At 42.4% G+C, this 14,468-nt stretch overlaps 1 protein-coding gene across 2 annotated transcripts in view; it reads left to right on the forward strand.

Annotated features, from left to right (window-relative positions):
• onecut2 (one cut homeobox 2) overlaps positions 1-13,935 on the forward strand; it is a 32,495-nt gene extending 18,560 nt beyond the window's left edge. For both annotated transcript variants that reach the window (XM_029515335.1, XM_029515336.1), the window contains one exon: positions 13,646-13,935. In XM_029515335.1, the coding sequence (XP_029371195.1) occupies positions 13,646-13,935 (290 nt within the window). The remainder of the gene's footprint in view (positions 1-13,645) is intronic.
• Positions 13,936-14,468: the final 533 nt, after the last annotated feature.

Here is a 14,468-nt window from a genome sequence, read left to right on the forward strand (position 1 = left end):
TCCCTGATCTGCCCTTTATCAGTCATACTATCAAGTGACACAGCTGCTCAAGTGTATTAGCATTAGTAACACCTTCACATCTTGGTGGGAATTCCTCAAAAGGAATGGGTTCTCAAACAGCCCTTGCAGGCTCACGCCTATCTGGAACAATCCTGACATCCTGCTAAATAAAAAAATTTTCAGCATGGGTTGATAAAGGGATAAAACATTGAAAGCACATCCTCCAAGACAGCAAGTTCATACGATTTAATTAAATCACAGCAAAAAATATAACTAACAAAAACAAATTTCTGGAATATCTGCAGCTCCAAGCTATAATTCAGGCATGGCTTGACCTTAGCCAATTAGATTTAGAGCTTCCACCCAGAGTAACAGATTTTCTACAGCTTTCATCGCCTAAATTACTGTCTAAAATTCACTTTATACTGTTTAAATAAGATCTAACAATCTCTGTTCCTACCTCCAAATGGGAGAAAGATCTGTCGATCAACCCAGACCCTAACTTTTGGATAAAAATCTGTTCCAACACGTTCAAAATGACTCAAAACAGCAGTCTATAATTAATAAATGACAAGGCACACAGAAGACACTTTACAGGACGAAGGATGTTCAAGATGGGACCTCACACAAACAAACTGTGCGACTGGCTCACTAGATTGCTACCTGCATGCTCTTTGGCTTTGCACCTCTGTCAACAACTTCTAGAAGAGGGTTAGTGAAGATTTATCACGGTGGCTAGGGTACCCCGTTCCTACCTCCGCCTCACTCTCTGCTAGGCAACCTCACTAATATCAATTTGGAAGTAAACAAATCCTTTTATTAGGCCACATTTCCATGGAGAGAATGTCTACAGCCAAGCAGGGAATGTCTGCTTGGCTCCTGGGGCTGCCTTGGTGGGGGCACCCCTGGCTGGTGGCACCCTGTGGGACTGGGGAAGGGGGGGACCTTAGACTGGGTTGGAGCTGTTGGCCATGGGCCGCCAGCTAGCGGACTGGCCATGTACAGTGGGCCTAGGTCCTCCCTGCCCCCACGTGTTAGAGTGGTGGACTCGCTGTTCGGCCCCAGAATCAGTTGAGCTTGTTGTGGGCAGCGGTGGGGATGGCAAGCTGGACCAGTCTGGAAGCTGGTCATGCATCAACCTCTGCTCGCCTCTCCATCCCATCACACCCCACCTTATGTGACACTAGGCCTTGAGGGGCTGAGTCCCCTAATTTTAATCACATAGACATCAATGGCTTGGGGGAGTGCATGGTGGGACTCAGCCGCCTGCAAATGGCAGGGTTCCCATGCCACGTCTGCCTCCCCCAATTTTAATTTCACCATAGACATCCACACCATCACATCTAAACTCCCACACACAACATGCACCCTGCACCCATTTTGGGATCGAGGAGGGGGCTGGGGCGGGGCATGGAGGGGGAAGTGGCTCGGCAGCTCTGTCCGGGGTTGGGCCTGGTTGCTGTGGTGGGCTGCGGCTCGCCCCGTCCAGGTGTGGGGTGTGGGTGAGCGTCAGCCTCACCGGTGTGTGGTGGGACCCTTGCTGGGGACCTGGCTAGATCTCTGTGCTGTGTGGGGTGAGCCCAATGAGCCTGGGGTCCGTTGGTTCGCTTGTCTCTCTGTGGGCTGCCTCCGTGGTGGGGGTCACAGTTCCTGTGTTTTCCTGTGTGTCCTTGCATGGGTTGGACCTGGGGCTGTCTCCTTAGGAGGGGTGGCTTGTGGTTCCCTGTGCTCTTGGGGTTGCAGGGTGCCCTGCTGGCTCGGTCCTGACCTGCCTGCTATCCTGATATCCTATCCAGATTGCATGGAAAATCCTGCGACCAATGCTTTGGCTATGTTGATGCTGTTGTTGTTGTTGTCATTTCTGTATGGCCCCCGTCTCCCCCCGTCCTCCCCAAAAGCAGACGCAGATACAAAGGAAGGTTGAGTTGTGAGGTGGTTTTTGTGATGAGTAGAAGGTTGGTGGTGGACAGGAAGCTAGCCTAGTTGCACTTGTTTGAGAAGACGTGCAACATTAGTAACTTTACCACCAAAACAAGATAATTCAGAAATGTACTTTTTGATCTGTTTTAGAAGATGAGAGTAATTAATGAAAGAGCAGTTCAAATATCCAGGCCTTGCATTATTCACTGATGATGATAGATGGAGCTTTGCATTATTTTGCATTTTTGTCACCTTTTCCAACCTGGATGAGTTTGCAGCCCTGCTCTTGGTTGAACTGCTCAACTCACATCTTCACTAAATTAAATTTTAGAACTAACAAGCCTAAATGGTCTGGCTCCAAAGCTCCAAGGGCTTATCTTGAGTGTTCTCTCAGGTCAGTTCATACATTCATTCAATAAATATTTGAGAGAAAAAAAATATATTTCAGGCTGCATGGTGGCATAGTGATTATTGCTATAGTGCAAGAAGGTCGTAGATTTGGTTCCTAGCCTGGGTCCTTTCTGTGTAGAGTTTGTATGTTCTCCCTGTGCCTGCGTGGGTTTCCTCCAGGTACTCTGGTTTCCTCCCACCGTCCAAAGACATCATGTTTGGGTTAACTGCTGACTCAAAAGTGTCCGTAGGTTTGAGTGTGAGTGTGAGTGGTTGTTGGTCTCTGTCTGACTCTGTGTGTTGGCCCTGTGAAGGACTGGTGACCTGTCCAGGGTGACCCCGCCCCTTACCCAGAGTGAGCTGGGATTGGCTCCAATGACCCAGAAACGGATAAGTGGTAGAATATAAATGAATAAATTAATGATATTTCAGACAGTCCAGAGAGGGTCAAGAGTCAAAACATGGTGACTGATATCTGGCTTTCCAACCTCACCTCACTTTTAATTAGCATCAATTGTTGCTGTTGCTGTTCTTATTGGCCTTTTTTATTAGAATATATATTGCTGTTTGTTTAGTGATCTTCTAAATTGCGAAGTAGCAGATGAAAACCAAACAGAGACGGCGAGAGAGAGGGAGTGAGATGACATTAAACTCCTATGAGGCCATTTCTTCATCAGCTCAATGACATCACTGAGACCCAAGAAGCTGTGATTGGTCAGCAGCTTTCTCCTGGTAAACAAGCAGAGATACATTGCAGTTTGTGCCTGTGTGTGTGTGTGTGTGTGTGTGTGTGTGCGTGTCGACAGGCAGAGAGACCATTGTCCGGTGATGTCATCACAGACACTGTGGACATACAGATTATACACTGATAAACCATCTCACCGGGCACACACACAGACATACAAAGATTAAGCGACACACACGGTCCGAATGCTGTCCCTCAGTCCCTCTTTGTTCCTCAGTACTGTGATAGAAGCAGAACTATGCTGCTAACTGTTTGTGTGTGTGATGTCCAGAAAGAACCCTAACCCCTTATATCAACACTAAGCTCAAATGTGGATGAAAAAATTCTCTGTATGTTACAACAACTCAATCAGACCATAAACAGAAAAGCCTGAAATATTATTTCAGTACAGGTTTGTACTGAAGCTATAAATCGTTGCCTCACAAAGATATTATCTCATTTATTTAAGAAAAAAAAAAAGCTTCAGCCATTGCCTAAACCAGCAGTTAACTAAAAAAGAACCACAACTGACATGAAGAACCTCAGATATTGTTCACTCTGATTCAGTTCACTTTCAGACACAACGCATTGCCTATGTTTGGATCTGACATCCAAAACAGTTTTCAAGACCCTTCACCTCTTGGAAATGCTGCTGGACCAATTTTTAAACTCTGAGGTTGAGTCTTTTGGAACCAATGACACTAACACAAACCTCAAGCCATAATTCTATCTAATCAGTTATGTAAATGTGACATAGATTAGTAGGCACATGGACAGAGAGACCTCAAGCATCAGTCCTTTTGGCCTCTGGCCAGATCAGTGCCCTTTAGGGTGTGTGGGGTGGGGGAACTGAGCCTAACCACCAGGTGAAACAAGCAGATATCATTTGCCATTTGCATCCAGTTCAGTTTCATTCTATTTTAATGCGTCCTTGAGCCAACCAAAAATGTGTCTGTTGACATTTTAGAGGCTGCACTATAATTGGTTAACTGGAATTATGAAATATAATCAATAGGAAGATGAATATTTCGCATGATAGACATACACATACACATTCACACAGTTATTCCTGTGTGTGTGTGTGTGTGTGTGTGAGAAAGAGATGGAAATAGAGTCAAACAGTGTGTCTTTAGTTCGCTCTATTTCCGGTTGTCTTGTCAAAACGGAAGAAGGAAAGTATCTTGGTGCATTAAGCACAACCACACACACACACACACTCGGCGGAGTGCTGATTGCTAAGTGCTATGATGCTGTGTGTCTCAATATACATCTGTGTATGAGGTTAAGTGCTGGCATTTGATGCATGTTTGCCAGGCTGCCATGCTAAGCTCCAGCATCTTGTGAAGTCTGCAGACTCCCGACTTCCTGTCCATGAGACCTTTTGAACATGATTGTGATTCATTTTCACAGAGATAAGACATAGGGACACAGGCTTTGTGTGTGAGCGGGCCTTTGGGATAATGGTCTCTGCATCAAATGTGTTCTGCGGTTGCTTCCGTTACTTTGTTGCTTGACTGAGTTTTAAATGTCCCTGATTCATGTGTGTGTGTCTGAGTGTGTGTATGTGTCCATCGTTGTGTGTCCTACATTCAATGTTTTGTACCAAAACTGCTTTGTTATTCTGGCAGTCTGTTCATCAAATGTCGGCTGAATGAGTTACTTTTAAAAGTGGCTTGACAACATAACAAAGCTGTTGACACGGACAATCAATGGTGTCATCTTCATAAAAACAAATACAATTGTTAAAGCAGGAATAAATTCAACTCTTTAACTATCCATTAACCAACCCAAATCTGTGCTCAAAGCAACAATTATCATCTTCAGTTTAGGATTTTTAGGAGGTGTTTGTTTGTTTGTTGTTTTTTTTTGCAGGTTTTAATGGACTTTGAAGAACAGAACATGGCAACACAGCAGGGATCGAACCCATGATCTTTTTGGTGTGAGGCATCAGCGTTCACCGCTATGCCACCACAATGCCCTAGGTCATTGAGTATCTGAAAGTTATTTGTGAAATAATCTCCTGATTATGTTAAGAGAGTTTTCTGTCTGTGTTTCTCATGCTATGCTGTTCAGTTACATTTGAAATTGAAGTAAGGTTTTGGGTTTCCTCTGATGAAAATGAATGATCACTTGTGAGCCCTGTGGTATGACGACTTACATACCGAAGCTGATACAGTCTATTAAAAGAGAGTTCACATTTGTGATTATTTTGCAAAAAGTCACCTGTGACTCCTGGAGTGACAAACGTCACATCTGACCAAGAATTTCATCCAAACATCATTCAGCCCAGTTGGCTCATGACGGAGGGTCGAAGCAACCAAATGTGGCGCCACACACAAGCAGGGAAGTGTATGTCGAAGGGTGACTTTACTACTTACCCTGCACTTATATGCCCTCTGTGTAATGGATACCAAGGCTTAAGTGGTAATGGTGTAATAAAAAAACAGAGAGAAGGAAAAGAAAAGGAGAGCCAGAAAAAGAAGGAGGCAGGAGAGAAACAGAAAGGTAGGAGGGGCTGGAAGATGAAGGAGAGGCAGAAGGAAGGAGACAGGAAAGAAAAAAGGCGCTGGAGGAGAAGAGAGAGGAAAGGAAAGACAATCTAACAGAGAGTTACAGAGATAATGGAGACAAAAGAGGGAGTTGAAAGAGAAAATGAAAAGATGAAATATGGTTAATGGATGAGACAGAAATAAAAGGGAAGAAAAATGGCAGAGGAGACAACAGAAAAGAAAAAAAGATGTGAGAGAGTTAAAATAGAGCAATTGAGGAAGTAGTGATGAAAGACAATAGAAGAAAGGAAACAAAAAGAAAGTCTGAGGCAGAGAGAGATGAAGCTCTCCTGTTGACGGTAGGCCTTTGTGTTACAAATCCTTTTTTTCTTAAAGGATGAGCCATGACAGACAACTGACTTCATATTCAGGTTTATTGATTCCCAAACATTTTGCTGTCTCTTTTTTAAATTTCTCTCAATCTTGTTTCCTCCATCTTTACCCCTCACCGCTGTCTCTCTGCCCATCAATAAACAGATTGAGGGGAAAATGTCAGAAGAGGAAAATGTTCAATTTCTCAAAAATGACACCTCCCATTTCCTTACTGCAGGATTACCTGTTAGCATCTGGTGGTTTTTTGTCAGGGCTGTGGGGTTTTAGGCATTATTTGGAAATTTGGACAGATTAACAACCTGTCCAAATGTAGAAACCACCATTGGTTGACCCCAGTTTTAATCGGATGATCAGAGGAGCTCACACTCTCCTCACAGCGCTGTATGTGTGAAAGCCTTTACAGGATGGGTACATTTCGCATTAGTATGTTTTCATTCTCAATGTCAGACTCCTCAGCATTGCATATATTTTTTTATTATGATTTTCAAACAACAAATGCAAAGAACAAGATTTGGTTAATGAACCTTCACAGCTGTTTATCACCTGGCTCTGTGCAGCCACTGGCAGATAGTCCAGTTGGTTTCGGAGCTGCAAAGACGATTCTATCTCTGATATGCGGTGTAGCGTTGCTGGTGTCCTTCCACAAGTTTAGCCATTGGAAATATTATGAGGAGGGAGAAATGGAATGGAGCTAAGACAATAATGTTTTGTCTACATACACCACAGTCATCCAATGTGAGGTGTGCACTGTCGTCACACACATACTGCGGGTGGTATATGTTGATATCATCCTGCTGTGTGGACATCCTAATTATAAACAGGAAACCTATTTACATTCAATAAGAGTGGGTATGATTTGAATTCATGGATATTGGAGAGGTTGAGATGACGTACAAGACACACACAATGAGTCTTATAAGTTTAAGTTTTGTCTGGTAGGTCTAGACTTGGCATTAATATTTAATGATTTTGAATATTTTTTTATGGGGACCCCAGGAAGTCCAGCCTTTGGTTCGTGTAATGGCTAATGGGGGTCCTAAATAAAGAATTTATTTATTTATTTATTTAACAATATGTTATTTGAACTGTCTCCTTGTACAATATTGACACTATTTTGTGAGTAGCTCCTCAATTTCTGCTCTATGTAGCATTGATGGAATAAGCATCTGTCAGCAACTGGACACACGTATGGCAATGTGGAGACTGAGGCTATCACAGAGGAGCTGCCCGGCTGTGATCTATCTTTGTGGTGAGGGTGAAAGCAGCCGATAATGACTGCTGAGCTCCTCTTTCTCCTCTCTCTCTCCCTCCCTGTCTGTAAAATGAAACCCAGGCTCACTGGCTCACTCACTTCCTGTGCTTTAACTTTTTTTCTTCATTGTAGTTCATCAACAAAATCTGACATTTATAATTAAGCAAGTGTTCATTAAAATGGACAAATTAATCAAAAAAAAAAAAAGTTCAGATATTCAGTGGATGCCCAAAGCCAGAAATATCTATCAAGCAGCAACTACCTGGGATAAATTTTTATTTTTGCTTCATTGAGTATTTAATACAATTAAATGAAAAAAAAAAGTTTTTAATTGTTAATTCATTTATTCATTCATCTTTTACCACTTCCGTTCCCAGCAAAGGGTGTACTGGAGCCAACTCCAGCTCACACCGGGTGAGGGTGGGGTCACCCAGGACAGGTCACCAGTCTGTCGCAGGGCCAACACACAGAGACAGACTCACAACCACTCACACTCAGACTTACAGACAATTTAGACTCAGCAGTTAACCCAAACATGATGTCTTTGGACGGTGGGAGGAAACCGGAGTACCTGGAGGAAACCCATACAGGTGGGAGGGAGGGAAAACATTCAAACTCCACACAGAAAGGCCTCAGGCCTAGGAATCGAACCCACAAACGTCTTGTTGTGGGGCGACAGCACTAACCACTATGCCGCCGTGCTGCCCCTCTTCAGATATTGATGAGTGGTAAAGTGAGACGAAGCTGCCAGATCACGCTGGTTAGTATGCTAACTTCAGTAGATATCTGTGTCATCAATATGGAGGGGATGGTCCTGATTTTTCCTGCTCTCCTTTCTCTTTTTTCTGTAGGTCTCATACTCCTCCATCTTTCTCTGCTCCTGTCCCTCTTCCTCCCGATCCCCTCTCTGTTTCTCTGTATTCACTTCAAATGGCTGCTTCAATAAAACATTACCTTGATGTTTCTAATGATGTTCAGTAGCCCTTGACTTTTAAAACCCCTGTATAAATACATTGATACGTTTCCACTGAGCATTACCAGCTCTTGAGACTCAGCACTTGACTCAACAAGACTCCATTGAAGTGAATAGAGGACAGGTGTTAACGTGGAATAATGCCTCTCAGGGGCCATATCGGAAGACTTGACCTCTGGGTCAGCAATGATTGTGAACAGCTGATTGTGTTTTTAAGGTGTTCATTTCTCAGTAGAAGTGGTTAAGTTGTCTACCTGACCTGCTCCCACAACACCATCCTTAAGTTGTGAACCTGAGATTCAGCTTTGAACTTAGCATCCGTTTTAATTGTGACTATATATGTCACTTGGGAAATTGAAAATTACTCACAAGTACTCACAAAGAAAGTGATTGTCACTCTTTACACAGTGTTTGTTACATTGCTAACTGAATTAACTAGCATGTTAATGTTAGCCAGCAAATGGAAAATGTAATTTATTTGTAATTAATTTTACTAACATTTGGTCCACTCCCAGCATTAACCATGTGACTGTCGGAATGATGCATTTGTGTCATGTTGGAGGTACCAGTCCGCACACCAATCAACCACAACATTAAAAAAGTAAATGGGTTTTGTTGTTGTGGTTGACAGGTGTGCTGTTCGGATCTGTTTACTGACCTAAGGTCTTTTAATCTTGTTTGGACTTTCTTTTCAAGTCATTCCTTCATTTTGTTCATTGGAACCAGTGTGCCGCTGTAGCTGTCATTTGAGTAATGACTGAAAAAGCTCGGCTTTCCAAAACTGAAGAGCAACGTAATCTGCTTCACTTTCTATTTAATATACAAGTTTGCTTTTGTCAAACTGTTGAGCATGATTTTGGGCCACAGCCTACTGAAGCTGAAATTACTGATTGCTTCATTTGCTGGTGGGAGAGAGCTCTGGTTTTCATAAAAAAATTCTCGTTCTATGATGGCTATTCACGTTGTACTACCTGGTCACTGAAGACCCGTAGTGTATGAATTTGTTCCAACAGAAAGGCAAATTAAACATCCATCCCATAGCTGCATAGCTAACTTCAGATAGCTCTGCTCACCAGTAATAACAGCACTGGTCATGTTACTGCTGTAACCATGTGAATAATGAATGAAAGACCAGAAGACCCGTAAATATGAGTTGTGAAAAAATCAGTAATTCATACACTGAGAATATGCGGCAGAAAGACCCATTCGTGAATGAATCTGAGCCTGTGGACCAGGGACAAAAGGACGAATCATCCACTGAGATGACCTGTTACTTCCGAGTCATACAAAAGATGAACGAATCATTCACCAACAATACATCACTACTGCTCAAATCGACACTCAGGTTGGAACCCTGAACGTCACAGCCACACACAAGCTACACAGGCAGTGTGTTTCCGGCTCAGAAACTTTGTGAATTGCATCTTCTGTCAATATGTTTAAAGTGCTGAGGGACCACAGAAGTGATGTGGTGTGAGAATGACTGTGGTGATGATGGCGTTAAAGCTGGTTGTGACTGGCTGTGATGTCACGGTAAAGCGACTCATTGCACTTCATGATAATGACGGTGTACAGGATGGCAAAGGATGGAATCCTTTTGATGGTAATGAGATTGATGATGCTCATGAAGAAGCTTTTGGATGATTGTGATGAAGATGATTTTGGAGATTACAGTTGCTGCGAAGAGAATGATTTTATTAGAATGACTGAATCTCATCGTCAGAAGAGAGTATTAATAGTCATCAATAACTATCTTGTGTGTTATGTACACTTACATTGGCCACTAAACCACAGTGTGTCTCATATTTAAACTTTGTACTGAAAATTTCATTTCATTTGGTGCTATGAACAATGGCCCCGAGAGCTCAAGACGTCTCACATCCTGTGTCCATCAAAGCTACTCCTGGAAGAGCTGAATTTATGGGGCTAAACATGACAACTGTGTCATGAGAAACATAGTGTTGATGTTGATGACTTTTGTGGTCAGAGGTTTGGACTGCTTTATACTGATGTGAACAAATACTTTTTCATGCCTTACTCATGCCTTACTCATGTTTCATTCAACAAAACCATGATTTTCATTCAATTAAAGAAACCAAAAAGTCCAGCAATGATGCAATATTATCAAACTTAAGTTTAAGTTAAGTTTCATTTAGGTATTGGCATCATCTGGTGAGAGAGGCTCACCAAGCTTTCACCTGTACCAAAGAAGTGCTGTGGTTCAGAAGGCCTCATTAAGATGTTATGATGATAAGGACTGCACGCTTTTATAAGAATTCTTCTTCTGATTATCTGATTATCTGACTGCATTAATGATGACCACTGTGCTACAACGCTGGGATTAAGAAAACTACGTCTGGTGAAATACACAGACACAAAATGGAAAGTGTAGGCAAGAGATTTTCTGCTGAGCTCCCCTGCAGTTAGAGACGCATTTAGCAGCATACTGAAGTCCAAAAGGGAGACTGAGAGAGCTGATGAAAGACAGAGGAACCCTACCTTATTGATCCTATTGATTCAACCCTTACCTTTAAAGAATACCCTGCTCCTCCCCCATCCTAACTCCTCACTCCACAAAACTGGCAAAACCCTTTCAATAATATAATTGCGTATTTGATCCTTACTGTCGCTTCGCCCAGAGGAGGAAAATAAAAAAAGCCTGATTGAATCACTCAAGCATGATCTCTGTCTCTCTCTCATGCTGACGACAGACTGTGTGGGTAGGGGTGATTTTGATTGCCTCCTTTTTACACGTAGATGTGTCGGCACTTTTTTTTTCCACTCGAAAAAAACTTGTCTGCTGTGAGCTGCGGATGAGCTGCTTTTCATTAAGTTACAGTGAGAAGGAAACAGGAGAGAGAGACAGAGATGTGTGCATGCAAAATCTAATTACAAAATAAGAATAGATTTATTTTATGTATTTCATACAGCTCTTTGAGATGCTTTTGAAGGTGTATTTTAAAAATATGACAGTATTACAGATGCAGTTGTTAAGCAGTAGAAACAAAGTGGTGTGACTGTAGTGCTGACAAGAAACTAGCCATAGTCACAAGGTCAGTTACAGTAACAACAGTAACAGCCCTTCAGTCACAGTAGGAGAGAAGAGCAAGAAGAGAATGATGTGAAAAAGAAAAGCTGTTAATGACAACATGATTAATAGTCCACCTATCAGTCTGTTAGCCCACAGTCAGAGTTTATCATCCAGTAAATAGTCAGGTCCAAAGTCCAAGATTTGACTCTAACTTGAATAAACAAACCAAAAATGGTGACACATGTTTGGTGTCATGTTAATTTGCCCCTGATGCAATTCTATCATGAAAAATGCTTGTTTAAAATCTGAAGATAGTAGTAATAATTGAGTGCTTTCATATAAAACACAAAGAGATAAAATATAACAATGTTAGTAGAGATGTAATACAAATGGTTGAATGAAAACACGCCAAAATAAATAGTGTTACATGTGCAGCTGCAGGAAATAAAGTGGGGATTTTTATGTCATGGGAAAGATTCTGGTGGCATCATAAAGCCCGATGATTCAAATCTGAGCTGCCTCTCCCCTCTCACTTGCTCCCTAGCACACACACGCACACACACACAGTACACACTCGTTTGTATGATTATATTCACAGATCAATAGTGCCACCTGTCAGTGATGAATTGAATCACATGCACAATAGTTCGACTCCTCAGCACGAGGATTCATTTCTCTCGTGTCCAAAGAGAACAGAACAACAGAGTATCAGTTCTCATAGCTACATGCACATATATGTGAGACCTCTACTTCTCTGCTTCATGTGAGAGTTTTTTTTTTTTTTAATCAAACCAGAAATTCAAACACTTCTGTTTGTTTGTTTTCAACTGGAAAACTTGGAAAACCTGAAATTGTAGTAAATGCCAATGCTTCCAAACAAGCCTTGTCTGAAATGATGTAGATATTTCCTATTTGTTGGAGTGCAGCAGTAATCATGGAGTCTGTGCTCTGAAATGGCCTCATGTATGTTTTAATCCTGGACACTGAGACAAGCTGCTATCTTTTATTCTGTTGTCAGGCCACTAAATAGTGTGTTAGGGGCATGTGTGTGTGTCTGTCTTCACAGTGAGGACAGTTTCCTATTACATAATAGTTTGTTACTGAATTGAGTCCTGAACCTGATTTATATTGATCAGGCTCTGGCTCGTGCATACTTAATTCAGAGAGGTAATCAAATCAAACACCCCCAGACCTCCTCCTCTCACTGACAGACTGAGATAAAACAGCAGGGTGTTGTTATTATCCCTGTTTGCTTTGTTTTTGGCCATGACAGCATAAATGAAAGTATTAGTAAAACTTCAGACTAACAACAACAACACCAACATAACATTTTTGTGTCTTATAGTGCCTTTGTTATCAGAGAGACAAACAGGAAATGGGATCGATGATCAGGAAAAAGTCCACCCTGGCCAGGAATTGAAGCAGTTGCTCATAGTTTTTAAGCATTTACACCAATGTGTATATGTCCCAACCACTCTGCTATCAGCTCGCCCCAAGCAACAGCCCTCTCAAATCAGAGACGTATATCATGTATTACTTTACTCTGTGGCCAGCAGGGAGAAAAAGCCAATAAGTACAAGATCCTAAGTGGATAATTCAGGGGTTGATGTCACACAATCCAAAATTCAACAGAACACCACCATGACAGTTACCAGCTGGTCTCCTCATATGTAGTGTTTATTGTAAGCATGGTGGGCAGGTGTCATATGCTAAGCTATCACAACCGTCAGGAACAATTAAAAGGAGAAACGTTTGATCTTATTCCCAAAAGATGACAGAAATGGATGAGTGCCCACAGCCATTGTCTTCAGCTGAGAGCTAGCTACACTCATAATGCCACAACACTTGTGTTGCAGCTGCTATTGTAAAGGTAAAGGTAAAGGTCTGGATAGGTCTAATTTGATGCACATCGATTAGATTTTGCTGGCCTTATGCTAATGTAAGTTAAAATGTAGAGACATTTAGTATTTTAGCTTGTTAAGCCCAAAGCTGACTATTCATAAAAAATCAAGACTGTCACTTTGCTCCCTTCAAGGCTTTTGCAAAAGTCCTTTCACATCTTGGTAAGTTGACTGCAGATGGTTGCATGTATAGTGGCCATCCATCCATCAATATCATTACTATCTCTCCGTGCAGGATCATTGTAGCCAATCCCAGCTCACACTGGGTGAAGGCGGCTCAAACCCAGAGCTGACACAACAAAGTCACAGCTCTTTAGAGAAAGACACATAGGTGTACCAAACAGAGTGAGAGGTCTGTTCGAAAGTGGGAAAAGCCTGTGTTTTAATCATCAAGGCGCCTGAACTGAAAGAGCAGGCAAACAAACTTCATCTCCAGCTGTTTGTGCTGCAGTACAAAACAGTTCATGAAGCACAAATAATGCTAATACTTTCATTTTCTCTCTTCCTCTCATCACCCTCCACCTCTGCTGTCGTCCCTTTCCCCTCACTGTTTCACACACACCCCTTCACAGCGTGCAAACGGAAGGAGCAGGACACGGCGAAGGAGCGCAACAACACACCAAAGAAGTCGCGGCTGGTCTTCACTGACCTGCAACGGCGCACCCTGCTGGCCATCTTCAAGGAGAACAAGCGGCCGTCCAAGGAGATGCAGCTCACCATCTCACAGCAGCTCGGCCTTGAACTCACCACCGTCAGCAACTTCTTCATGAACGCCCGACGCCGGAGCCTGGACAAATGGACAGATGATGGAGCCAGCCCCGGCGCCCAATCTTCAGCGTCCAGCACTTGTACCAAAGCGTGATAAGGGGGGAGGGGGAGGGCTTTTGATTGGGTTGGGAGCTAAGGAGATGCGGGGAGGTTAAGGGCCAAGTCAAGGTCTCGTCCGATCATTGCGACGAGGAAAAAACCAAACTTTTTCAATTTTTCCTTTGTTTTTCTGCTTTTGTCGAGGGTGACGAACAGAGAGGGGCTGCTCACTGCAACGCCTTGTTTGTAGCCAAACCGCCTTTTACTAATTCATCCTAAACCCATACTGAAGCTGAAGGGTAAATCCATCGTTGAAACACACTAACCTCACTGGGGAAACCTTTTAATCATAGACTTTCACTGTTGATGTCTCTTGTAGGCCATAAGCTGACAGACTAGCCCAAATACCAAAGACTTGAAGACGATGTATGTTTTCTATTATGCAATATAAGCTAGGAACCAACCAAACAAGAAACCAATGAAAGCTTTATCACTGCAGAATATTTGAAATACTCTAGTATAGATAAATTCTCTGTGTAAATTTATACTTTGACCCTCAGATATCCAAAGAAAACAATGACACATCAG

This window comes from Echeneis naucrates, chromosome 12, assembly GCF_900963305.1.
Source record: "Echeneis naucrates chromosome 12, fEcheNa1.1, whole genome shotgun sequence".
Taxonomy (NCBI): domain Eukaryota; kingdom Metazoa; phylum Chordata; class Actinopteri; order Carangiformes; family Echeneidae; genus Echeneis; species Echeneis naucrates.